Source organism: Meyerozyma guilliermondii, genomic scaffold, assembly GCF_000149425.1.
Source record: "Meyerozyma guilliermondii ATCC 6260 scaffold_2 genomic scaffold, whole genome shotgun sequence".
Classification (NCBI taxonomy): domain Eukaryota; kingdom Fungi; phylum Ascomycota; class Pichiomycetes; order Serinales; family Debaryomycetaceae; genus Meyerozyma; species Meyerozyma guilliermondii.
In genome coordinates this window covers 21,161-44,301 of record NW_001809799.1, presented here as the reverse complement: position 1 = coordinate 44,301, position 23,141 = coordinate 21,161, and the positions used below count along the sequence as shown (strand labels likewise).

Here is a 23,141-nt window from a genome sequence, read left to right as displayed (position 1 = left end):
TATGGCATTCGCTAATTCTCGTACTTTTGGTCACTAATTTCATCAATTTTCCACGTGCACTCAAAACGAGGTCATGCAAGGTGGTGAAGATAAGGCCTCGGTCTCACTTGCTTTAAACTGTCAGGAAGATCTTATCGGTGAATGACCCTAATAGGGTTGATTTGATTGGAGCTGCTTATCAATTCACGACTTATTTTGGAATGGACTGATTCTGGTGCAAATTCTATGATTCTGCTACAATTCTCAAATGCTTAATTTTTTAGTTTCTCTATTCGTACATTGTATCGTAGATCATAATCAATAATTTCATCTCAAGAATAAATAGCAGTTCAATGAAGCAGAAGAATCAATTCAATGAAGCTGGTGATGCACTGGAACGCAAATGCAATCCAGAGAATTGGAACAGATTTCAATCCTTTGTCGACAGTGACTTCTTTCTTCGGAAATGCCGTGGTAATATAAGAACCATACCTTCTTGCAACCACGTTGTATAGAATGTTGAATACAAGTGAGTAGACAACAGTCAGAGGTGCAATATAACGGGCCCATTTCCGAGGAAGTATTTGAAATGCCATTCCAACAAAGAACACTAGTGACACCATCAAGATCACAGATAAAGGCTGGAGTGCCATGGCAATTTTATTTGTCTGGTTCATTTTGGATCTTCCCAGAAATTCAATCTCTTTTTCCTTATAGTTGAGCCCAGGCATATACACCCAGACAACGGCGTTATCATTGACCATTTTCGAGTAGTCAATTCCAGAATAAATGGTGTTTCTCTTTGTTTTGTAGCCTGTGGAAAAATAGCCATAAGACCAAATACCAACATAGTACTCGGACGGTATTCCCAATGACCAACCATAACGATAGTGTGCGTTCTTGACTGTACCATAGTAGCCCATAAATACCGTGAAATTTCCCAAATTGGTTGGAAGGTACAGGGCTTCTGGTCTGGTGTAGTATGATGTTGCCAGGGCTCTTGCACTAGTAATGGGAGTTGTTCTAGATCTCCAGGATGCTGTTGCTGATTGAAAAGCGCTTTTTGATGAACCCATCGAACTGGCAGATGTAGGAGTTGTGAACGAGGACTGGGTGGTGGTTGCAACCATATTACCCGATGCGGAAATTTCTGTAGCGGTTGCAAATGCCTCGATTGAAGGCCTCAAGGAGAAGCTTCTTGTGGTTGAGGGAATACTTGTCACCTCCATTCTTCTTGCCGTGACTGTAGCGGCATAAGCATAATCTCTCACCAAGAAACGAGCACCCACGTTGTCAAAGCGGACCAAGTATAAGCCTTTTAACCCATTAACTGAGCAGCCAATAACCACCAAAAGGTACATTATGAACGCCGTGAGCGACATAAGACAGCTGACCCCATTGCGGGAGCTCGAGGGTTTCGGGTTTTCGATAATGGTAGGGTACCGTGGTGGGTCATGGAATAACTGTTCCAATCTTTCAGTTTGGGATGCGAATGTAATTTCGCCATTTGGTGTTTCTTTCTCATATGGAGGTGGAGGTTCTGAAGCCATTGGCCTTCGGGGCCGTTTGGGTGGATATTTAAATGCATGCCAAGACAATGTGTTCGAGTTCGTAAATTAAAGTCATCTCGGTGCATTGATGTGATTCGAGGAACCATCTGACGCATGGTGACGTCGAGGTGATAGCCGAGCCGTCTTCCGTCCAGCCGTGTTGCCTTTTGCCGTCTTATGCCGAGAATTGATCAGCGAGGTCATTAAATTGAGTGTAATGAAGATCGGCTCAATGCCGACGATAGTAAATCCGAAAGCATGACTCCTCAATGCAACCATGTGGTAGACGATAAGGCTTTAACCACGGGGTCATGGATACGAAGTGATCGGCGTCATAAACTAATCACAAGTTCGAATGAGTCACGAATGTGAACTGTTAGTAATAGTTGGTGAGAATTGTTAGTGAGGAAAATCAGTGACAATTACTAGTGAGGGTAATAAGTGACAATTATTAGTGATAATCATCATAAGATTTCCAGTATGCTCGACAAATAGCTCTCGTTCCAAGCTTAGCTATATTGCGAGTCACGCAATACTCAACCCAATTACATTTTATAGCATCTCAGGTTTATAGGCTCCTCACTCTTGTTTCCCATTGCACTTCCTCGTATGATCAACTCAGCCGCACCAGTAAACGAGATTCAGTGTGGGGAACGGCATGACTGTGGTGAGAGTCCGGCATACGGCAAAATCGTTTCATTGGTCCAAATAAGATCTTACCTTCGCGAATAACCAAAGTATGCTGCAGTCGTATGCACGCTCTAAAGGTTGCATTCTGACGCTAAAGAGCTAACATTGATAATTTGGTGTGAAAAACTCCCGGTTCTTCCACTCAAAACCAAAATTCCAGAATCCGTATATGTTACTCAATGTAGCCTGACTTTGCCGTATGTGGCACGGCTGTCGTGGCTCCGTCGTGGCTCAAGTGGCACCCTTGAGGCACAGCTCAGCCTCTATTCATTGACTTGGTTTAGTGTGGGTGTGTGGCTGTAATGCTCCGTATTGGGCTTGACAGCAGCGTCCCTGTGGCTTCAGTGCGGCGTCCGTGCGGCTGTGACATTACGAATGGACCCTTGCTGCAAATCCTGTGAGGGCATATTATCTGATCCCACAAAGGTATAAAATGGTGTGCTCGCTCCACTTGTGACAATGAACAACGAAAAGAATTTGGACGTGATCAACATCGACTCTGGTACCTTTTCTGGAGAAAGATCATATGAAGACGACGAAGGCAGAACTCCGACTTTGGACGAATTAAATAATTTACGCCATGTTGCCGCAAAAATCCCCATTAGTTGTTATCTTGTGGGTGTGGTGGAGTTGGCAGGAACTTTTTCGTCCTTTGGTTTGAGTGCACCTTTCCAAAACTACATGCAAAATGGTCCTAGTGGAACTCCTCCTGGAGCTTTAAACTTAAAAAATCAAGGAGCCACTGCGTTGTCATATTTTTTCCAATTTTGGTGCTATGTCACTCCGATTTTTGGAGCCTGGGTTGCTGATACTTTTTGGGGCAAGTACAAGACCATTGTGGTTTTCTGTCTTATTTATATGGCTGGAATCCTCATTTTGTTCATCACGTCTATTCCCGCTATTACCAGCTACAACACAGCTTTGGGAGGGTATATAGTTGCAATTGTCATCATTGGAATTGGAACTGGTGGAATCTCGTCAAATGTGTCACCTTTGATTGCAGATCAGGTTCCAAAAACCCAGCCAGTTATCAAAGTTTTGAAGTCTGGAGAAAGAGTGGTGCAGGACCCAGCAATCACCATACAAAATGTGTTCATGTTTTTCTATCTCATGATTAATATTGGTTCTTTGTCTATTATTGCAACCACTGAATTAGAGGCCCGTGTGGGGTTCTGGGCAGCTTTCCTTTTACCTTTCTGTTTCTTCTTCATTGCTATCGCAGCATTGATTCTTGGTAGGAATTCTTATACCATAGTTCCAGTTTCTAATAAGGTTATTGCCAAGTCTTTTCAATGTACTTGGATAGCTTTAAGGAGTCGGTTCACATTTGAAGCTGCCAAACCGTCGAAAAATCCTGAAAAAGAGTTTCCGTGGACTGACCATTTTGTTGAAGAAGTGAAAAGAGCCGTGTATGCTTGTAAGGTTTTCTTGTACTACCCCATCTACTGGGTGGTTTATGGACAAATGCTCAACAACTTTGTATCCCAAGCAGGCCAAATGGAGCTCCATGGGTTGCCCAACGATTTTCTTCAGGTTATCGACTCGATTACTATCATTGTCTTTATTCCCATCTGTGAGCATTTTGTATATCCATTCGTTAGAAAGTTCACTCCTTTAAAGTCCATCACAAAAATCACTTTGGGCTTCATGTTTGGTACCGCTGCAATGGTATATGCTGGGGTATTGCAACATTACATCTACAAAGCCGGACCTTGTTACGACGAACCTTTGACTTGCAAGGGATTTGAAGGTGTTCCAAATCGTATCCATATTGCCCTTCAAGTTCCCGCTTATGTCTTGATTGCGTTGTCGGAGATTTTTGCCTCCATTACAGGCTTGGAGTACGCTTATACAAAGGCGCCTGTTAGTATGAAGTCGTTTATCATGTCGTTGTTCTTGCTAACCAACGCTGGAGGTTCAGCCCTTGGAATAGCTTTATCTTCCACATCTGAAAACCCCAAGTTTGTGTGGTCGTACACCGGCTTGGCAGTATCGTGCTTCGTAGCTGGGTGCCTTTTTTGGGTTTGTTACAAGCACTATAATCAGCGGGAAGAAGAATGGAACCAGTTGGAGTATAAGGAAGTGGAACTTGAGCCTGTGGAGTCCCAGCCGATCAAGAGTTTGGCATAACCTCAAACTGTTCTTGTTTTGTTAAGTAGCTGTAGTGTTTTTAGATTTGAGAAAAAAGATATTAAGTGAGTTTTTCGCAACCGTTGCATTTTTCGCACCCTCACATTTTCGCAGCCACAGCAATTCGCAGCCGTCGCACTTATTTTCGCGCCAATCGAATGTTTCCTTATAATCAAAAAATGGTATTAACTAAATAACTCGAAAAAAGGTCCGGTAGTACCTCGTACTAGGCGAAATTATAAAATAATGCTGTCTTAGAACAACATTCCGAAGAATAAAGCGGTAGCCACAAGGAATGACCATGGCTTCGAAATTGGGCCAGCACCCTCAGAAGCAACAACAGCGGGAGTTTCACCAACCACAGAAGAAGAGGTTTCATGAGCCTCTCCAGCAACGGTGGCTGGGTTAGCTGGGCTGGCTGGGTTGGAACCAGAGCCGGAACCAGAGCCGGAACCAGAGCCGGAACCAGAGCCGGAACCAGAGCCGGAACCAGATCCCTGTCCAGCAACATTCTCAGGCTTTCCACTGCCAGCGGTGGATGGCAATGGACAGTAGGTGGTGTAGACATAGTGGGCCTTGGTCACGGTAGTCAAGCCGGTGGTAACTGGAACTGGTGTACACTTGTTGTCCTCGCAACTGGTGATGGTAATAACGGTGGTGCTGATTTCATCAACAGTATCACAAGGAACAGTGGTGGTGTAGGTGACGTCTCCCTTGGTGGTGACAATCACTTTACTGGTTTCCACACCGGTACCGGTGGATGCTGGGCAAACGGTGGTGTACTCGGTGCACACATGACACACGGGACCGACATCGGTGGTGTAGGTAGTCAAGTGGCCAGCAGAGTCAGTGGTGACGATGACTTCGCCGGTTTTAGTGGCAACGGAACCATCTGGATTGGTGGTAGTGAATGTGGTTGGGTACTCAGTACATTCTGGGCACGCAGCACCAATGTCGGTGGTGTAAGTGGTCAAGTGTCCGTTGGAGTCAGTGGTAATGACATACTCGCCAGTTTCGGTAGCAACAGAACCGTCTGGTTTGGTGGTGACGAATGTGGTTGGGAATATAGTACATTCTGGGCACACAGCACCAATGTCAGTGGTGTAGGTGGTCAAATGTCCGTTGGAGTCAGTGGTCACAATGACTTCTCCAGTTTCGGTGGCAACTGAACCGTCTGGTTTGGTGGTAACGAAGGTGGTTGGGAATTCAGTACATTCTGGGCAAACTGGTCCGATATCAGTCGTAAGAGTGGTCAAGTGTCCGTCGGAGTCGGTGGTAACGATAACTTCTCCAGTCTCAGTCGATACCGATCCATCTGGATTCGTGGTCACGAAAGTCGTTGGGAACTCAGTACATTCTGGGCACACTGGTCCAATATCCGTGGTAAGAGTAGTCAAGTGTCCGTCGGAATCGGTGGTCACAATAACCTCGCCAGTCTCAGTCGATACCGATCCATCTGGATTCGTGGTCACGAAAGTCGTTGGGAACTCAGTACACTCTGGGCACACTGGTCCAATATCCGTGGTAAGAGTAGTCAAGTGTCCGTCGGAATCGGTGGTCACAATAACCTCGCCAGTCTCCGTGGAAACGGAACCATCGGGGTTGGTAGTGACGAAGGTGGTTGGGAACTCAGTACATTCTGGGCACACGGGTCCAACATCGGTGGTGTAAGTGGTCAACAGTCCGTCAGAGTCGGTGGTGACAATGACTTCACCGGTCTCGGTTGAAACAGAGCCGTCGGTGTTAGTTGTCACAAAGGTGGTTGGGAACTCAGTACATTCTGGGCACACGGGTCCAACATCGGTGGTGTAAGTGGTCAACAGTCCGTCAGAGTCGGTGGTGACAATGACTTCACCGGTCTCGGTTGAAACAGAGCCGTCGGTGTTAGTTGTCACAAAGGTGGTTGGGAACTCAGTACATTCTGGGCACACGGGTCCAACATCGGTGGTGTAAGTGGTCAACAGTCCGTCAGAGTCGGTGGTGACAATGACTTCACCGGTCTCGGTTGAAACAGAGCCGTCGGTGTTAGTTGTCACAAAGGTGGTTGGGAACTCAGTACATTCTGGGCACACGGGTCCAACATCGGTGGTGTAAGTGGTCAACAGTCCGTCAGAGTCGGTGGTCACGATAACCTCTCCGGTGTCAGTTGAAACTGAACCGTCGGTGTTGGTAGTGACAAAGGTAGTTGGGAACTCTGTACAGCCTGGACATTCGTCAGAGGCAACAGACGAAGCGGCAGAAGAAACAGCGGACGAAGCAGCGGAAGAGGCCTCAGATGATGCAGCGGACGAAGCAGCAGATGATGCAGCAGATGATGCAGCAGATGATGCAGCAGATGATGCAGCAGATGATGCAGCGGATGAAGCGGCAGACGAAGCAGCTGATGAAGCAGCTGATGAAGCAGCTGACGAGGCAGCAGACGAAGCAGCTGACGAGGCAGCTGATGAAGCAGCTGACGAGGCAGCAGACGAGGCAGCAGACGAAGAAACAGCAGACGAGGCAGCAGACGAAGAAGCAGCAGACGATGCAGCAGACGAAGAAGCAGCAGACGAAGCTTCAGACGAGGCAGCAGATGAAGAAACAGCGGACGAAGACGAAACAGCAGAAGACGATGAAACAACCGAGCTGGAAGTGTCATCAAGACCTGGTGGAGGTGGCAATGGGAGACATGAAGAACATGCGGTTGGTTGGGTAGCTGTGTCTGGAATTGGACCGTTGTATCTGACACCTCCGTTGATGACGGTGGTAAGAATACCTCCGAAATCAGTGGTGAATCTCTCGAACAAGGACTCGTCGTATCCTGGACCAATGTTGAACTGGAAGTAGAACACCAAGCTGGAGTACAATCTCAAGATTCCGGTAGTTGGAGAGTATTGAATACTTGAGATTGGTAAACCGAGTCCAATAACATTACCTCCACCGAAGCCAGCAACATTAAAAGTTTGAGAGAGGGAAAGAGCCTCGACTCTAATACTGGACGTTGGAGAACTTAAGTAAAGAGTCTGGTCTTGAGAAATGGACAAAATGGAGTTGGAAATCCACATGTTACTGTTGACACCAACATCAATACATCCGGTACCGCTGATGGCGGTAGATTGGTCATAAATTTCGTTGATCAAACAGATGGTACCATCGTTAGTAATGGATCCACCAGCGGCACCCAAGGTGACGAAACCAGAAGATCTGGTGTTCTGGTAAAACACCATAAGACCATTGTTGGCCCAATTTGCAGCAGTGACAGACATTACTGGTGTTCCAATACTTCCATCTCCTCCCATCCACATATTACCGTTGTTGGTGAAACGTAAACCAACAAGGTTATAAGTGGGAGCGGTTAAAGACTCCACAGAATTGAACGAAATGTCTCCGTTGTTTTCGATGGAATTAAGTATACCCAACAACGTGACGGTCAAAGCAATAAGATTGGAGTTACTACTTATGAAAAGCTGACCGTCAACCTTAAGACTTCCAACAAAGTTGGTAATGGCATTGTTGATAATGGACCAGTAAGCACCAGCTTGAACTTCGGTGTCACCACTGATGGTAACTGCACCACGAGTGATGGTGTCGGAAGTAATCGTCTGACCGTACACCGATGACAACAGCAAAGCTGCTGCTGTGAGAGCTTTAAAACCGAGGTGCATTATCAGTCCAGCGCTACTTCTTTAAAGACTAACATTCTGGAAACTGTTCTTTTATATTATCCTATGGATGCAAAACTCAAGAGGAGAAAGGATTTGTGCTGCAATTGCCAAGAAGTTCAGCAGCATGGGGCCTTGCCTGTTTCGACGGTTTCTTTGCCTCTTCGGGCCATGTTCACGATCGACGCAAAGCTAGTAATCGTGGGGTTGCGCATTTCTCGGGTTTATTCGTGGTGCATATCGAATTATGGTGCCGATTCCGCCCAAAGGGAAAATGCATGGATGGCTAATTTTGCGACGGAAATTTTACAATGTTGCCGTACAAGTTGTGCAACGATGGAGCGAAACTTGAGCGGCAACTTACGAGTTTGGAACAGAGAAGAATTATGATATCGTATACTACAGAGGTGCGTTTTGCAGACTATTGAAGGAAGTGTCGATAAACATGCAACGGAAGTTCCCGTATACCGAATGCGTACACAATGCGCCGCATCCGTCCACGGCATTTACGATTATAGTTGCCTTTGAAGCGACTAGATTGAGTGTTTCGGAAACTAGCCTATATTAGGCAATCAGTGACTCTTTAGGTGTGCATATCTTGCTGCATGTTCACGAGTGTGCGAATGTCATCAGCGTGTTTTAGTGTAATTTGGGCCAATTTTAATCCATGCATTATGCATGCGCATGCATTATCGGATTTAGCCACCATGTCAAGCCTATGTTGGACCGGTTGCATTCAATAATTTGTTTGCCATTTTTCATCATTTTATTACGTTTTGGCCATATTTGTTGCTACTCTTTGATTGTGTTCTCCTAGCTTTATTCTATTGATCTCAACCAGTAGGGGTCAATTACTCTGTGATGAATTATTTTTTGCATCCCCGCATTCTGCAACTTCAGATTGGACGCCGCACGAGCTCTGCGAGCAAACTTACACGACGTAAATCTTGCGATGTATTATTAGGGTTGCTGAGAACAATGGCTTTCTTTTACGAAAGTTAGTTGTTTTCGAGAGACTTGAGAATGAGGTGTGCTCGTATTTTGTTTGGGCTCAAACCTTAAAACAAGATATATTATTTTCGCCTCAACCGCTTGGGATGATTCTACCCTTTGCACATGAAAAATATTGAATCGCAAAGCGGACTCTAATTTGTCGGACCCTCCTGACAGAATCGGGGCTTTGAAGGTCCAAAATGGGCCATCACCCAAGCTTTCCGAACAATAGAAAGCCAGCGAAAAATGTTGGGATGAAAATTACTGCACGTTCTCCTCTATTGCAGAAAGCTTTCTTAGCTATGCAGACGATGCATGTGTGATGCTATTCAAGGGTAGCATTACCGCTGCACGGTAGTATGTGCTCCTAACATGTGCGCGCATCCATTTAGTATGGGCGTGGCCTGTGCACGTAACCCGCGAATGCCCATCGTGCCGCGTAGCCAAATTCTATTGTCTTTCGCGGCACCGTGATCATTTCGTAAGATTTAACGCGCATAATTGCATCTAATGGTCGAATGTTACTAATACGATAACAATAGGTTTGTTGAAACAATACCTACGTATTAGTAAATTCGTAAATTGCGTTATTTCGAAGTCCGAAATCCGGTCGGTAGTTAATCAACTACTGGCGAATTTCCGTAGCCTAATAATATCGTGGGTGGTAGCATTTAGAGAAGCCAATGGTTAGCTCTGGTGATAATTACTAGTAGTATATGTTAGCAGATGGTGCTAACCATCGCCAGTGCAAAGTTGATTAAAAGTCCAATCAGAAGTGCTGGAGAAATGCCCAGAAAAGTGCTCGGAGAAAATACTCAAAGAAGTTAGAAAAAAAGTGTGCTACAATTTCTACCTCAATTGTGATATCACGAAACAGTTTTCTTTGCTAGAGTAGTAGTCGGTCATTGCAGCAGTAGCATCCATTAACGATTCTGGGCAATTCAACTGTTAAAGATTTTGTTGAATATCATAATCTGCAAAATTACAGTATTCAATTCGTGGAAGATTACCAGTACTCTCGCTTAATCCCTTGCTTGTAAAGAAAGAGGTTCATATAAGCATTAAAATCGTTATTAGTAATGAAGTCTTGGTTTCGATTACTGAGATTTAGTCTGAATCTGGTTCACTTTTCAGCGAATTCGTGAACCTACATTTGGCTACGTTTGTGTCAAACTAACTACAAAAAAGCATAGTCTAGCTCAACAAAGTTAGACTTTGTTAAATCTATCACTTCTCTCTTTTTACTCGATGCAGTTTTTATCACGGACAGCTTCTCACTCAAAAGTTGACTCTACTTTACAAAGTTGCACTGGACTGTTCTTAGCCACCTCGCTGAATATTCTCTGAATTTGGCTGAGGAGATTCAATTCTGCCAGAGAGTGGGTGTGTTAAGCATGGGGTTCACCTCATGCTGTTTTTGTCTAAATATGAAATTCCCGTAAATCTGCTCAAGTTACCGAGTATCTCGTATTTTCGGTGTCTTTGAATTTTCGACGTCGCGCGCTCGCAATCGGCGCATAGTGGATCTCGGCTGCAAAAAGAGCGACCAGATCTGAACGCCTAAAATGGAAATCGGACCCAATTGAAATGTTTACCTGTTTGTGACTTGGTTGCATTTGAGCTGGGCTTCTGTCGTGATTGGGTTTCATCGTTTTTCAAAGTCAAAGTTGCAATGAGTAGATTGGCTGTGTAGAAAGCTCTTTGCCTTTATTTCTTGATGCTTGAAAAGATTATGTTTACTTTCTTGGTTTGAATTTTACTTTATTCGTTTTTTTTGATGACTTATGGTAGTTAGCTTGTTCTTTCAAAACTAACTAGCTCATTACTGGAAATGATACTACGGTAATAATACCTTTCAAGTAATTGAATTAGAAGCATTTCCCAGTTATTCAAAGCTTCATTCGAAGAAGTCCAAAATACTCGCTGATAGCCCTAGTGTGAGATGAAGATCTAGTTTCCAATGAATTTCAATTGCAGTCGAATCAATGTCAAGTTTATTCAAGTTACATGAGCAGAAAGAGATTGGCTAAAAACTTATAAGAACGACTACTCATTCTGTATCCACTATCATCACCTTGATACTACCCGATGTAGGATCTTGTGAGCATTCAAGAGCGGCCTTGGCTTGTTCCAATGGAAACCGATGAGTAACCAAGGGCTCTACCTTGATAATACCTTCACTTATCAACTTGATAACAGGAGCCCAACTATGGTGGTAACGATTGATAAATTTGACATCCACTTCAGCAAGCGACAAAGTCATGAAAGGAATCTTTATTTCGTCCTTTCCTACTCCCACAACCATAAGTGTACCAGATCTTCTGGTAGCATAGGCACAACAATTGATACTTGATTCCACTCCAGTACATTCGAGAGAAACATGTGGAGCATGATATTCTGTAGGACCAAATTGCTTTTTAATTTCCAATCCAGTTTCTTGTGGGGTCAACTTGGGGTTGATACGGTACGTCTTTAACTCTGGAACCAATTTCTTGGCAAAGTCGAGTCTGTCTTGAGAAATATCAGTAATGCATAATGGAGTACAACCAGATGCCTTTGCCAATAATAACGTGAAAAGTCCAATTGGGCCAGCTCCAGCAACAAGCACTCCTCCACCAAGCCGAAGCTGAGCTCTTTCAATGGCATGGTAAGCAACAGAAGCAGGTTCCACCAATGCACCTTTCTCATAAGACATATTATCAGGAAGCTTGTGCACATACCGAGCATCATGAACCAAAAATCTCTGCATTGAGCCATGATAAGGATACACGCCAATGAACTGGACCTGCTCACACAAATTATAGTCTCCCTGGGAGCAAAGAAAGCAATTTCCGCATGGAACTCCAGGCTCAATGGCTACTCTATCACCGGCTGCAACATTGGTGACATTTTCTCCCACTTCAATCACCTCTCCTGCCGCTTCGTGGCCCAAGGTACAATTTCCCAAGACCTTAAGCTCACCAATTGCACCCGTTTTCCAAAAATGGATATCAGATCCACATATTCCTGTGGCGCGTACATGTAAAAGTACCTGTCCGGGTTGAGGACGATTTACTGCGGTCTCATTCAATTCGAGAGTGTGGTTTTTGGTCACCTGTAACGATGGGTTTGTAAAAGTCATTGAATGGGAGACGAGCAGAGTCGCCATACATAAATCCAGAAGTGAAAAGTTGCCGCAGACTCCCCACACCTGGGTCTGCGGCTAATTTGGCGCTCGGTATTACACTTTGGTGACGCACGTCAGATTGCAACATCCCCAATCGGGAAGTGGTAGCCGCGACCCGCTATGGGTTTGCCGCGACCCCCACACTTGGAACTGCATCGGTGCAAAAACATAAAAAAGTGGTGGAAAGTCCGGAAAACCCATTCAGAATGACCACCGACGACTACGACAAGATTTTGGTTACGTTTCGTATCCTAATTGCTGATTTGGTGCAACAGTACAATGGAGGACATCCTGGTGGAGCCATGGGAATGGCTGCAATTGGTGTAGCTTTATGGAAGCATGTTCTACGGATATCTCCTAGTAATCCCAATTTCTTCAATAGGGATAGGTTTGTGCTTTCCAATGGTCACACATGCTTGTTCCAGTATGCTTTTCATCATCTTGTTGGCTACAAGCATATGACATTGGACCAATTAAAGTCGTATCATTCTGCTGAATTGGATTCTTATTGCCCTGGACATCCAGAAAATGAACATCCAGGTATTGAGGTGACCACTGGTGCTTTGGGCCAAGGAGTAGCAAACTCGGTGGGGTTAGCAATTGCTGCGAAAAATTTACAAGCGACATACAATCGTCCTGAATATCCAATTGTTTCCAACCACACGTTTTGTATTGTTGGCGATGCTTGTTTGCAAGAGGGTATTTCCTTAGAAGCTATCTCGTTGGCAGGTCATCTTTGTCTCGACAATTTGACGATAATTTATGACAATAATCAGATTACCTGCGATGGTTCTGTTGATCTCACCAACACCGAAAATATCAATGAAAAGTTTCGGGCTTGCAATTGGAACGTGATTGAGATCATGGATGGATCTGAAGACGTTTCAGCAATTGTAACAGCTCTTGAAGCTTCCAGAAAGTCTGATAAACCCACTCTTGTCAATGTCCAAACCAAGATTGGATATGGGTCAAATATAGAAGGTACGGCTGCTGCTCATGGTGCTGCATTTGGTCAGGATGAAGTTGACAGACTCCACTCTGTTAATGGGTTCCCAGTCGATAAAAAAATCGTGGTTCCGCAATACATGTATGATTTTTTCAAGAAGGAAGAAAATGAAGAGAAGCAATGGAATGAACTTTTGACTAAGTATCAAGCGGCACATCCCGAATTGGCCAAAGAATTCTTGAACAGAGTAAATGGAAAGCTACCAAGCAATTGGGAATCTTTGGTTCCAACTCAATTCCCTTCAACTCCTACTGCTTCACGTAAATCTAGTGGTTTGTGCGTTCAAAATCTCGCCGAGAACATCAAGAGTCTTTTTTTTGGTACAGCGGATCTTTCTCCCTCGGTCAACTTATCGTGGAAATCGAAGGTTGACTTTCAAAATCCTGCCATTGACACAGCTTGTGGTACTAATGGGGATTACCTGGGAAGATACTTACACTATGGTATCAGAGAACACTCAATGGCAGGTATAGCCAATGGGATAGCCGCCTACAACCCAGGAACTTTTATTCCCGTTACTTCGTCGTTTTTCATGTTCTATCTCTATGCTGCCCCCGCAGTCAGATATGGAGCCTTGTCCAAGCTAAAAGTTATTCATGTTGCAACTCATGATTCAGTAGGACTCGGAGAAGATGGACCTACGCACCAGCCAATTGCGTTGGCTACTTTCTACAGAGCCTTACCACAAATCAACTATATTCGGCCAGCCGACTCTGAGGAGACTGCTGGTGCTTGGATAGCGGCTTTGAAGGCTGATACTCCCACAATCATCTCATTGTCTAGACACAACCTTGAACAGCAAATTACCACCAATCGACAAATGGTTGCAAAAGGTGCCTATCTTTTACAAGAAGATGAAGATGCACAGATCACAATTATTGGTGTGGGAGCAGAACTCACGTTTGCAGTTGGAGCTTCAAAGGTTTTGCGTGACAAAGGTATCAAGTCGAGAGTAGTTTCGTTTCCTTCTCAAAGGTTATTTGAACAGCAGTCGTTGAACTACAAACGTTCGGTATTGAAAAGAGGTAAAGTTCCTTGTGTTGTAATCGAAGCCTATGCCCCAAACGGATGGGAGCGCTATGCTACAGCCGGTTTCAACATGACTACTTTTGGAAAGTCGTTACCTGGTTCTATAGTCTACGATTACTTTGGGTTCAACAGCGCAAAAATTGCCGACAGAATTGAGCGCTACATCAAGGAGTACGAAGACCCAGACATCAAATTCGAGTTTCAGGACTTGCTAGCTGTTTAGTGTACCAATTTGAATACAATTTGAATGAAATTTTAACACCCGAAATAATCCCCGTACTGCGGCAAAAATTTCCTCTTTGGGTATAGAATCTGGGGTAACATGCATTGTCCAATGTGAAATTTTTCGGGGAAAAGTGGAAATTTTCAAATTCCGAAACCCGTGGCTGAAACCAAGGCTGTGACCAGGGCGTGTGACCCCACTTATCGGGAGTCTATAGTTGTTGTTCTTTATTTCAACTTTATTAGACAATTGATTGTGTGCAGTATTTTACTTGAGCTACCTAACCTTGAATCTAGCTTTACTACTAATACCCAGCTAAACATTTAGTCCATCTAATACTTGATTTACAAGTCCCTCCACTAGTCTAATGTCCAATGGTGAAAGAAGCCAAATCTACGCGAAATCGGGTTAAAACGGGGTGTCTTAAATGTAGAGAGATTCATAAGAAATGTGATGAACTCAAGCCAAAATGTCTGAGATGTGTTAAACGAAATAACAACTGCATTTGGCCCTCTTTGAGTGGCAGGTTTGTGAACAAGGTGGTATCGAACGGAACAAATAACTCAACAAAAGAAGAGTCTCTTAAAGTTTATTCAAAACGTCTTCAAGAAACACTCAACAATAATGAGACCCAACGGACCCCTCCTATGATGTCGACTACTACTCCCAAGCTTCACAACATTATGAATACGGGAGAACAAGATGGTATGAGATACGAACTTCTTTCTCCATCTCGTTCGATGTCTCACAGCAACTCTATCATGAAAAATGAACCCCAGTCCTTGGTGCCGTTTGTCGATCAATTTTCAGCTGATGAACCACCGAATGAATTGCTGGACATATCTACCGATCTCAGTCCGTTTCTACATTATAGAAGCTTACACAGAACATTTAGAGATTATATCTTTACAAATGTTGCATCGTCATCGATGAATTCTCCTGCCGACGTTCTGGCGGTGGACTTCACTAATATCTTACAATCTCCCATGCCTGAGTTGTTGAAAGACTCTAGCACTCAATTGACGGGAGAACAACCAACGAACACAACCTTTAAGGAACAAATTACAGAAAGTGAAAAGTTGGATTTATACAAAACTTACCTTTACGAGATTGCACCATGGCTTGATATGTTCGATGGCTCTAGGCAGTTTGGGACCGTCATTCCTCTGCTTGCGACTAGAAGCGACGCATTGTTTTACACCATTTTAACCATTGCTTCGAGACAAAAGGAACAACGAGACAACAAGTATTCTCCCAGTATAACCTTGTCGTTGTATCGTGATTCGCTCAGATACCTAATTCCCACCGTTAAAGATTGCTTGGATACCTCGATTATCTGCGCTTGTGTTATTCTCTGTGTCTTGGAGCTCATGTCTTCATCTCCTAAAACCTGGAGGTACCATCTTGAAGGATGTGCTTCTCTTTTCAAGACACACAATATCCATGGTTTTTGCGAACCTCTTCAGAGAGGACTTTTCTGGTGCTATGCTCGAATGGATGTCATTTCCGCAGTTATAGGGGAGCAACCCACTTTGATACCTTCGGAAAAATGGTTACCCAATGATTGCAGTGTATCCGACCTGAAATCGCTATTCACCTCTTTTGGAAACCAGGAGGATATGTATGCAAATTACATGGTTTTTTTATGTGCTCGAGTTCTCAACTTGATAGCAAATGATAGAGAAGACTATGCAATTGAATGGAAACAAGTATGGGACGAAGTTAGTGAATGGCACAAGAATCGGCCTTTTCAACTAATGCCTATAATGGAAACCGAACAAACTCCTTTTCCCGGTATACTCTATATGAATGGACCGGCAATTTCTTCGAATCAACTTTACCATATGACTGTGATTCTTTTGACCCAAAACAAGCCCCGGGCTCACAAAATCGTATTTCTGGAGCATGTACGGTCTCCAGTTTGGCATGCTAAAAGAATATGTGCTATTAGTCTTCACAACGAGCACCATGGTTCCTGGAACAATGCGTTGCAGCCTCTTTGGATTGCGGGTCAATTGCTTAGTAGTAAAGAGGAACATGAAATTGTGCTAAACTTGTTACATAAAATCGAGTCCACCACTGGCTGGCAGCTGGGGTTTCGAGCGAGAGATTTGGAGGCTTATTGGAACGGAGATAATTCTCCATCTACATGAAAGAAATCCATCATCATAAATTTCTGTCTAACTAGATCCTACTGATTCAACATGTTGCAAACTAATGCTTTTCGCATTGGAAGTCCCGGAGTCCCATTCTTCTAGCGGAGTATTGCGGTATTGTTTGGTGTCAACGAATCCCATAAGCATCGTGCTGTTTTCGGAAAAGAGTTTGTCGATTGACTCCAAGGTGAGCCCTTTGGTTTCGGGGTAGAAAAAGTAGAACATCAATGCAAATGCAAAGTTCGTTACCGTGAATATGAGATACGATCTCCACTTGATGTTGGTGATGATAGTTGGGGTTATTTCCACCACAAAAAAATTCCACAACCAGTTGGCAGAAATACCAATAGCAGTTCCCTTGGCTCTTGCATGCAAAGGAAGTATCTCTGGCACAATTACCCAAGGAATACAGTTACCGGAAGCACCAAATATAAGCTGGAAAAGGAAGAAGAAGGCAACCGCAGCCGATCCCGTGGACTCTTTCAACCGACTATTGTCTTGGAAACTCAAAAGAATAGTTATGAAAAGCATGGATACTCCGCATCCAATATATCCATACACTAATGGTAATCTTCTTCCAAGCGAATCACTGAAGAATGAGGGCACCAAGGATCCAACTGTAAAGCAAATGACTGTACATCCTGCAAGAATCATAGCCAAGTTACGTTCTATGCCAACGTTATTGATCAAAACCGTGGTTATGTAGTAGTTTATCAAGTTAACTCCTCCAACCTGTTGAGCAAACATTGACATGTATGCCAAAAGCACTCTATGGCGGGTTTTGGCTGTGTCTTTAACGAGAAGTTTTTTCCAAGAATACGCACCTTCAGTACTCTCAAGTATCATGGCTTCCTCGATTTCTTGGTACAAACTAGTAATCTCCGGATCGGTTTCTGGCTTCCCAAATACATAGCAGAGAACCTTTTTGGCCTCGTCTTTCCGACCCTTGAAGTACAAGTACCGAGGCGATTCTGGAATGGTGCAAGTAAGACCAAGAACCACCGCTGCAAAAATTATTTGTGTAGCAATTGGAAGCCGCCATACAATGGCTCCTGAGGTGAACGACATCCCATAAGTGAACCAATAAGCATAAACTAAACCAACTCCAACAAACAATGCTTCGGAGCACACAAGTCGACCACGAAGTTCCGGACGAGAAAGCTCAGCTTGATACATGGGAACCGAGCTAGTTTCCATTCCGGTACCAAGACCACAAATAAACCTTCCTATCATCAAGTGTGCTACCGTGAAAGCACTAGTTTGAAGAGCAACTCCAACAATCACTAATACCATAGCTGCTGCAATAGTCTTCCGGCGCCCTAAATAGTCACCAACAAAGTATGTGAGAATGCAACCAAAAAAGCATCCGAGCGTATAGATTGAAACTATAATTCCCAAGTAGCTGCCCGTAGGGTGTCCAAACTGATTCAAGAAGTTTTCACCATCAATCAAGTTTCCCACAATACCTTGTTCGACTCCGAAGAGAATGAATGCGAGCTCACAAGTAAATGTTACTGCGTAGCTCACCTGTTTTCCTGGTTTCCAAAATTGAGTTGACATGATAGTGAAGAATGAATACTCAAAGCAGACATGCAAAGAATATATATAGCTGGGAGACTCACAATGACAAGTCTCGTGAGTCGTTCTTGGAAATGCGGCTGCGAAATTGTGGGGGGCATGTGGGGTAACGGCTGCGCGTAGTTAACGACGCGCGTAGTTCATACCCCATATGGCAGCCTAAGCGACATGCGGTATTTATTCGTAGAGGACGGAGAACAAAGCCGGCACCAGGCGCAAGTGACAAGGGATAAAGATCAGCAACGCTTGTGATCCATGGATCTCCTCATTTCAGGAATAAACCGCACTGAGGGGAACAAATGAGAAAATTGCTTGGTTTCATTTGTGATATTCAGGATTCCAATGGTATCTAGACCATTCTCTAAAGGTCGAATATGATGGTAAGAGTGTGCCAAGAGAATTATATGTTGTCACCTCATTAAATTCTTTAAGATAGTAAATAGTTGTACAAGATTGATCTGATTACTTCGTAAATCTATTTTTCACCCAAGAGAGCCAAATGTGTAAGATCTAAAAAGAAGGTACTTGTCTTTGTCTGCAAAATTGCATCAATTATTTCTATGTCTAATCCTGTACATTATCCATGGTCTTCTTTAGTTTGAGAACTTGATCTTTCGCGTTTCGCTACAACACGAAAGTCTCACTCACGTTTACAGCATGAAAAAGGATATCATATATTAAAAGTGCTCGCGTACGAGTAGAATATAAACAAGACTCAAATGTTCAAATTGAACTTTTGGCGTGATTTAGAAAACCAGAATTTAACAAATAGAGCTGTAAGGAACCTGCCAGCGCCCGCAATAATAATATGGTTCGTGTCACATTAGGTCAAGTTTAGAACAACATTCCCAAGAATAAAGCACCAGCAACCGCAAAGGAGAAAGGAGAATTCATTTCACCGGCTCCTTGAGCGACTGAGATGGTTCTCGAGAGTGATGCGAGGGTGGTTTTTGACGAAGATAACGTGACGGGAGGAGCACCAGAAACTGCTGGGGCAGCAGATTTAGGAGGATTTGTCACCACAGCAACACTGGATAATGGCACAAATGTGGTATAAAGGCGGTGTTGGACTTGGAAAATGTAGCGACTCCAGTGGTAACAACTCCAGTAGAACACTTGTCTTTGTGGCAACTGGTGATAGTGACGACTGTGGTGCTGACAGCTTGAACTGTGTCACATGGAACCGTGGTGGTGTAGGTAACAGCTCCGCTTGTGGTTACAATCACTTTGCTGGTTATCTTTCCAGTACCACTGCTAGCTGGGCACACAGTGGTGTACTCTGTACAAACATGACAAAGTTGGCCAATATCAGTGGTGTATGTGGTTAAGTGGCCCTTTGAGTCGGTGGTAACGATAACATTTCCAGTCTTGGTCTTGACAGAACCATCGGTCTTGGTGGTGAAAGTCGTTGGGAATTTCGTACACTTTGGACAAAGAGGTCCAATGTCGGTGGTGTAGGTTGTCAAGTGTCCTCCTTTGTCGGTTGTGATCACATAGTTTCCAGTGTCAGTTTCAACAGAACCATCAGTCTTCGTTGAGATAAATGTTGTTGGGAACTTTGTGCAACCTGGACAGAGAGGTCCAATGTCAGTCGTATAAGTTGTCAAATGACCAGTCTTGTCCGTCGTGATAACATAGTTTCCAGTGTCAGTTTCAATTGAGCCGTCGGTTTTGGTACTCACGAAAGTTGTTGGGAACTTTGTGCATCCTGGACAGAGAGGTCCAATATCAGTGGTATAAGTTGTCAAATGTCCACCATTGTCGGTCGTAATAACATAATTTCCGGTGTCAGTTTCAATTGAGTCCGTCAGTCTTTGTTGAGACAAAAGTGGTTGGGAACTTTGTGCATCCTGGGCAGAGAGGTCCCGATATCAGTGGTGTATGTGGTTAGGTGACCAGTCGTGTCCGTTGTGATAACATAGTTTCCAGTGTCAGTTTCAATTGAGCCGTCGGTTTTGGTGCTAACGAAAGTTGTTGGGAACTTGGTACATCCTGGACAAAGAGGTCCAATATCAGTGGTGTATGTGGTTAAGTGACCAGTCGTGTCAGTTGTGATAACATAGTTTCCGGTGTCAGTTTCAATCGAGCCATCGGTTTTGGTGCTAACGAAAGTTGTTGGGAACTTTGTGCATCCTGGACAAAGAGGTCCAATATCAGTGGTGTAAGTTGTCAAATGTCCAGTCGTGTCCGTTGTGATGACATAGTTTCCAGTGTCAGTTTCGATAGAGCCATCAGTCTTTGTTGAGACAAAAGTGGTTGGGAACTTTGTGCATCCTGGACAAAGAGAAGAAGGTCCAGTTGGGCCCGCATTTCCAGAAGATGAAGAAGGTCCAGTTGGTCCAGTTGGGCCCCCATTTCCAGAAGATAAAGAAGGTCCAGTTGGTCCAGTTGGGCCTCCATTTCCAGAAGATGAAGAAGGTCCAGTTGGTCCAGTTGGGCCTCCATTTCCAGAAGATGAAGAAGGTCCAGTTGGTCCAGTTGGGCCTCCATTTCCAGAAGATGAAGAAGGTCCAGTAGGGCCTCCATTGCCCGAAGATGAAGAAGGTCCCGTTGGTCCACCACTGCCAGAAGATGAGGAAGGTCCAGCGGAGGAAGGTCCAGAAGATGAAGAAGGTCCTCTTGACGACGAAGGTCCACTTGACGAAGATGGTCCACCAGAAGAAGATGGTCCGTTAGACGAAGATGGTCCAGAAGATGAGGATGGTCCGCTTGAAGAAGATGATCCAGAAGATGAAGATGGAGCACTTGAAGATGAAGCTGGGGCGCTAGACGAAGCACTTGATGAAGCTGGAGCACTAGACGAAGCACTTGAAGAAGCCGGAGCGCTAGACGAAGAAGGAGCACTTGACGAAGCTGGAGCGCTAGATGAGGATGGTGCACTAGAAGAAGATGGTGCACTAGATGAGGATGGTGCACTAGATGAGGATGGTGCACTAGACGAAGCTGGAGCACTAGAAGAAGATGGAGCGCTCGACGACGCTGGTGCACTTGACGAAGATGGTGCACTAGATGAAGGTGGTGCACTTGAAGAAGCACTTGACGAAGGTGGTGCACTAGATGAACTCAGACTCGACGATGACGAATGGTTGTGGAGGTGTTGGCAATGGAAGACAAGCCTTACAAGCAGTAGGCTGCGTGGCTCCTGATGGTACAGGTCCGTTATACCTGATACCTCCGTTGATCACAGTCGTAAGTATTCCTCCGAAGTCGGTAGTGAACCTCTCGAACTTAGTAGGGTCATAACCTGTTCCGATATTAAAGTTGAACGAGAAGAGGAGCGAGGTATTTATCTTCAAAATACCTGTTACTGGACTGTACAGGAAGCTGAAAATTGGAAGACTGATCCCCAAAACGTTTCCATTTCCGAACCCAGCAACCTTGAAGGTTTGACTCAATGAAAGCGCTTCAACTCTCATACTAGACGATGGACTGCTCAAGTAGAACGTTTGGTTAGGGTCAACACTCAAGAGAGAGTTTTGAATCCACACATTACTTTTGGCACCAATGTCAAAACAACCACTTCCTTTAATAGCAGTGGTTTGTGAATAAACTTCGTTTATCAAACAGATGGTACCATCGTTTTGGATACTAGTGCCGACTGCACCCAAGGTAACGAAACCACTTGATAAGACTTTTTGTTGGAAAACGATAAGTCCCTTATTATTCCAGCTAAGAGAAGTGATTGACATTTGCGGTGTACCAACACTACCATCACCAGCGAGCCACATATTTCCGTTGTTGGTGAACAGGGCGCCAATAAGGTTATAGTTGGGAGCTAAAATCGACTTTGAGGAGTCAAGAGAAATATCTCCATTATTGGTGATTGAATTGAGAACACCGAGCAATTCAACAGTCAAACCTATCAAATTGGTATTACTGCTAATGAAGAGCTTTCCATCCACTTGAAGACTTCCCAAAAAACTAGAAACGGCATTGTTGACGATGGACCAATATGCACCAGCGTCGACCTTTGTAAGACCAACGAAAGCATTAAGTGGACCCAGAGTCACTGTATCTTGAGATATCGTGATACCCAATGCTCCGGTAACCAGCAAAGCTGCTGCGATAAGCGAGTAAATCCGCATCTTTTGGATGAATATCCGGTGGGGAATACTCTTATATAAGAGAGAAACGTTGATGCAACGATCACCCAATTGGTTCGTCAAAAGCGTGTTGCGACTGGTTGCGGTTTCGGCGGTTAAACGCATCATCGAAATAAGTCGTATGCATCGCAGGTTATGCTAGAAACTTACTGCTAGCTGACGCATCCCAAATGCAAATCCTGGGTTTAAAACCTTCAGGTTTCTAGCAGTTGGCGTCTTTTTACAACACCGAGAAACCTTGTGAACTTGAAGGGACGAAGGTTGTGTATTTGGTAGTCTTACAAAGTTTTGGAACAACTAAAATGGTCGAGATAACTTTCCACAAAATATGCATGGCGCTTGGACTCGTTTTCATGCATGATGTAACCGCATGTCTTCTTTAGTCCTTCGCGACGAGCGGATGTACTTGCGACGCTGGGCAGATATTTAATTGATGCCAGTAATTTTTAGCGAGCTTCAATTAGCTTTATTTCGACCCATCTTTCTGAACCACAATCACCAATGTGTGAGCTCACATGGATTGGATTTGCTAGTTATTACGAGTCAATTGGTCCATGAATTACTTCCTTATTGTTTAGCAATTTACGAGACCTCGATTTCTACAATAATCGACGACTTGGCTGAAAACGAAGCTAAGGCTGGCAAAAAATTTCGTATAGGGAAAAATATTATAACAGTACAATAGTGCTGTAAAACGCCTGATGCACCCCGGATTAAGTCGGTAAAAATATCATCCATGTGAAAGAACTGATCTTAAAGACTCGAAGAGCCGCACGTTGTGCGTATTTGATGCATGCTGGGTTATTTTCTCATTCATTTTGCACCCATTTTTGGGTCTTGGATGCCGTCCGCTTAAAGAAGAATAAGTTGTCCAAAAATATTTATTACTACTTCAAG

General features: G+C 44.1%; 8 protein-coding genes across 8 annotated transcripts; 3 read left to right on the top strand and 5 right to left on the bottom strand. All coding sequences in view use genetic code 12, as the record gives it.

Moving 5' to 3' along the window:
- Nucleotides 1-329: 329 nt before the first annotated feature.
- On the bottom strand, nt 330-1,529 carry PGUG_01221 (uncharacterized protein; the record flags this gene model as incomplete). The annotated part of the gene is made up of 1 exon (XM_001485500.1): nt 330-1,529. The coding sequence occupies one exon, from the start codon at nt 1,527-1,529 to the stop codon at nt 330-332; it is 1,200 nt and encodes a 399-aa protein (XP_001485550.2).
- A 1,149-nt stretch (nt 1,530-2,678) lies between these two features.
- Nucleotides 2,679-4,349, top strand: PGUG_01220 (uncharacterized protein; the record flags this gene model as incomplete). Its single annotated transcript, XM_001485499.1, has 1 exon — nt 2,679-4,349. One exon carries the CDS (start codon nt 2,679-2,681, stop codon nt 4,347-4,349), a length of 1,671 nt encoding a protein of 556 aa, XP_001485549.1.
- Nucleotides 4,350-4,603: 254 nt separating this feature from the next.
- On the bottom strand, nt 4,604-7,993 carry PGUG_01219 (uncharacterized protein; the record flags this gene model as incomplete). Its single annotated transcript, XM_001485498.1, has 1 exon — nt 4,604-7,993. One exon carries the CDS (start codon nt 7,991-7,993, stop codon nt 4,604-4,606), a length of 3,390 nt encoding a protein of 1,129 aa, XP_001485548.2.
- Nucleotides 7,994-11,033: 3,040 nt separating this feature from the next.
- Nucleotides 11,034-12,131, bottom strand: PGUG_01218 (NAD(P)-dependent alcohol dehydrogenase; the record flags this gene model as incomplete). Its single annotated transcript, XM_001485497.1, has 1 exon — nt 11,034-12,131. One exon carries the CDS (start codon nt 12,129-12,131, stop codon nt 11,034-11,036), a length of 1,098 nt encoding a protein of 365 aa, XP_001485547.2.
- Nucleotides 12,132-12,355: 224 nt separating this feature from the next.
- Nucleotides 12,356-14,407, top strand: PGUG_01217 (transketolase family protein; the record flags this gene model as incomplete). Its single annotated transcript, XM_001485496.1, has 1 exon — nt 12,356-14,407. The coding sequence occupies one exon, from the start codon at nt 12,356-12,358 to the stop codon at nt 14,405-14,407; it is 2,052 nt and encodes a 683-aa protein (XP_001485546.2).
- A 374-nt stretch (nt 14,408-14,781) lies between these two features.
- On the top strand, nt 14,782-16,560 carry PGUG_01216 (Zn(II)2Cys6 transcription factor; the record flags this gene model as incomplete). Its single annotated transcript, XM_001485495.1, has 1 exon — nt 14,782-16,560. One exon carries the CDS (start codon nt 14,782-14,784, stop codon nt 16,558-16,560), a length of 1,779 nt encoding a protein of 592 aa, XP_001485545.2.
- Nucleotides 16,561-16,587: 27 nt separating this feature from the next.
- Nucleotides 16,588-18,123, bottom strand: PGUG_01215 (sugar porter family MFS transporter; the record flags this gene model as incomplete). Its single annotated transcript, XM_001485494.1, has 1 exon — nt 16,588-18,123. One exon carries the CDS (start codon nt 18,121-18,123, stop codon nt 16,588-16,590), a length of 1,536 nt encoding a protein of 511 aa, XP_001485544.1.
- A 3,071-nt stretch (nt 18,124-21,194) lies between these two features.
- PGUG_01214 (uncharacterized protein) lies at nt 21,195-22,352 on the bottom strand (the record flags this gene model as incomplete). The annotated part of the gene is made up of 1 exon (XM_001485493.1): nt 21,195-22,352. One exon carries the CDS (start codon nt 22,350-22,352, stop codon nt 21,195-21,197), a length of 1,158 nt encoding a protein of 385 aa, XP_001485543.2.
- Nucleotides 22,353-23,141: the final 789 nt, after the last annotated feature.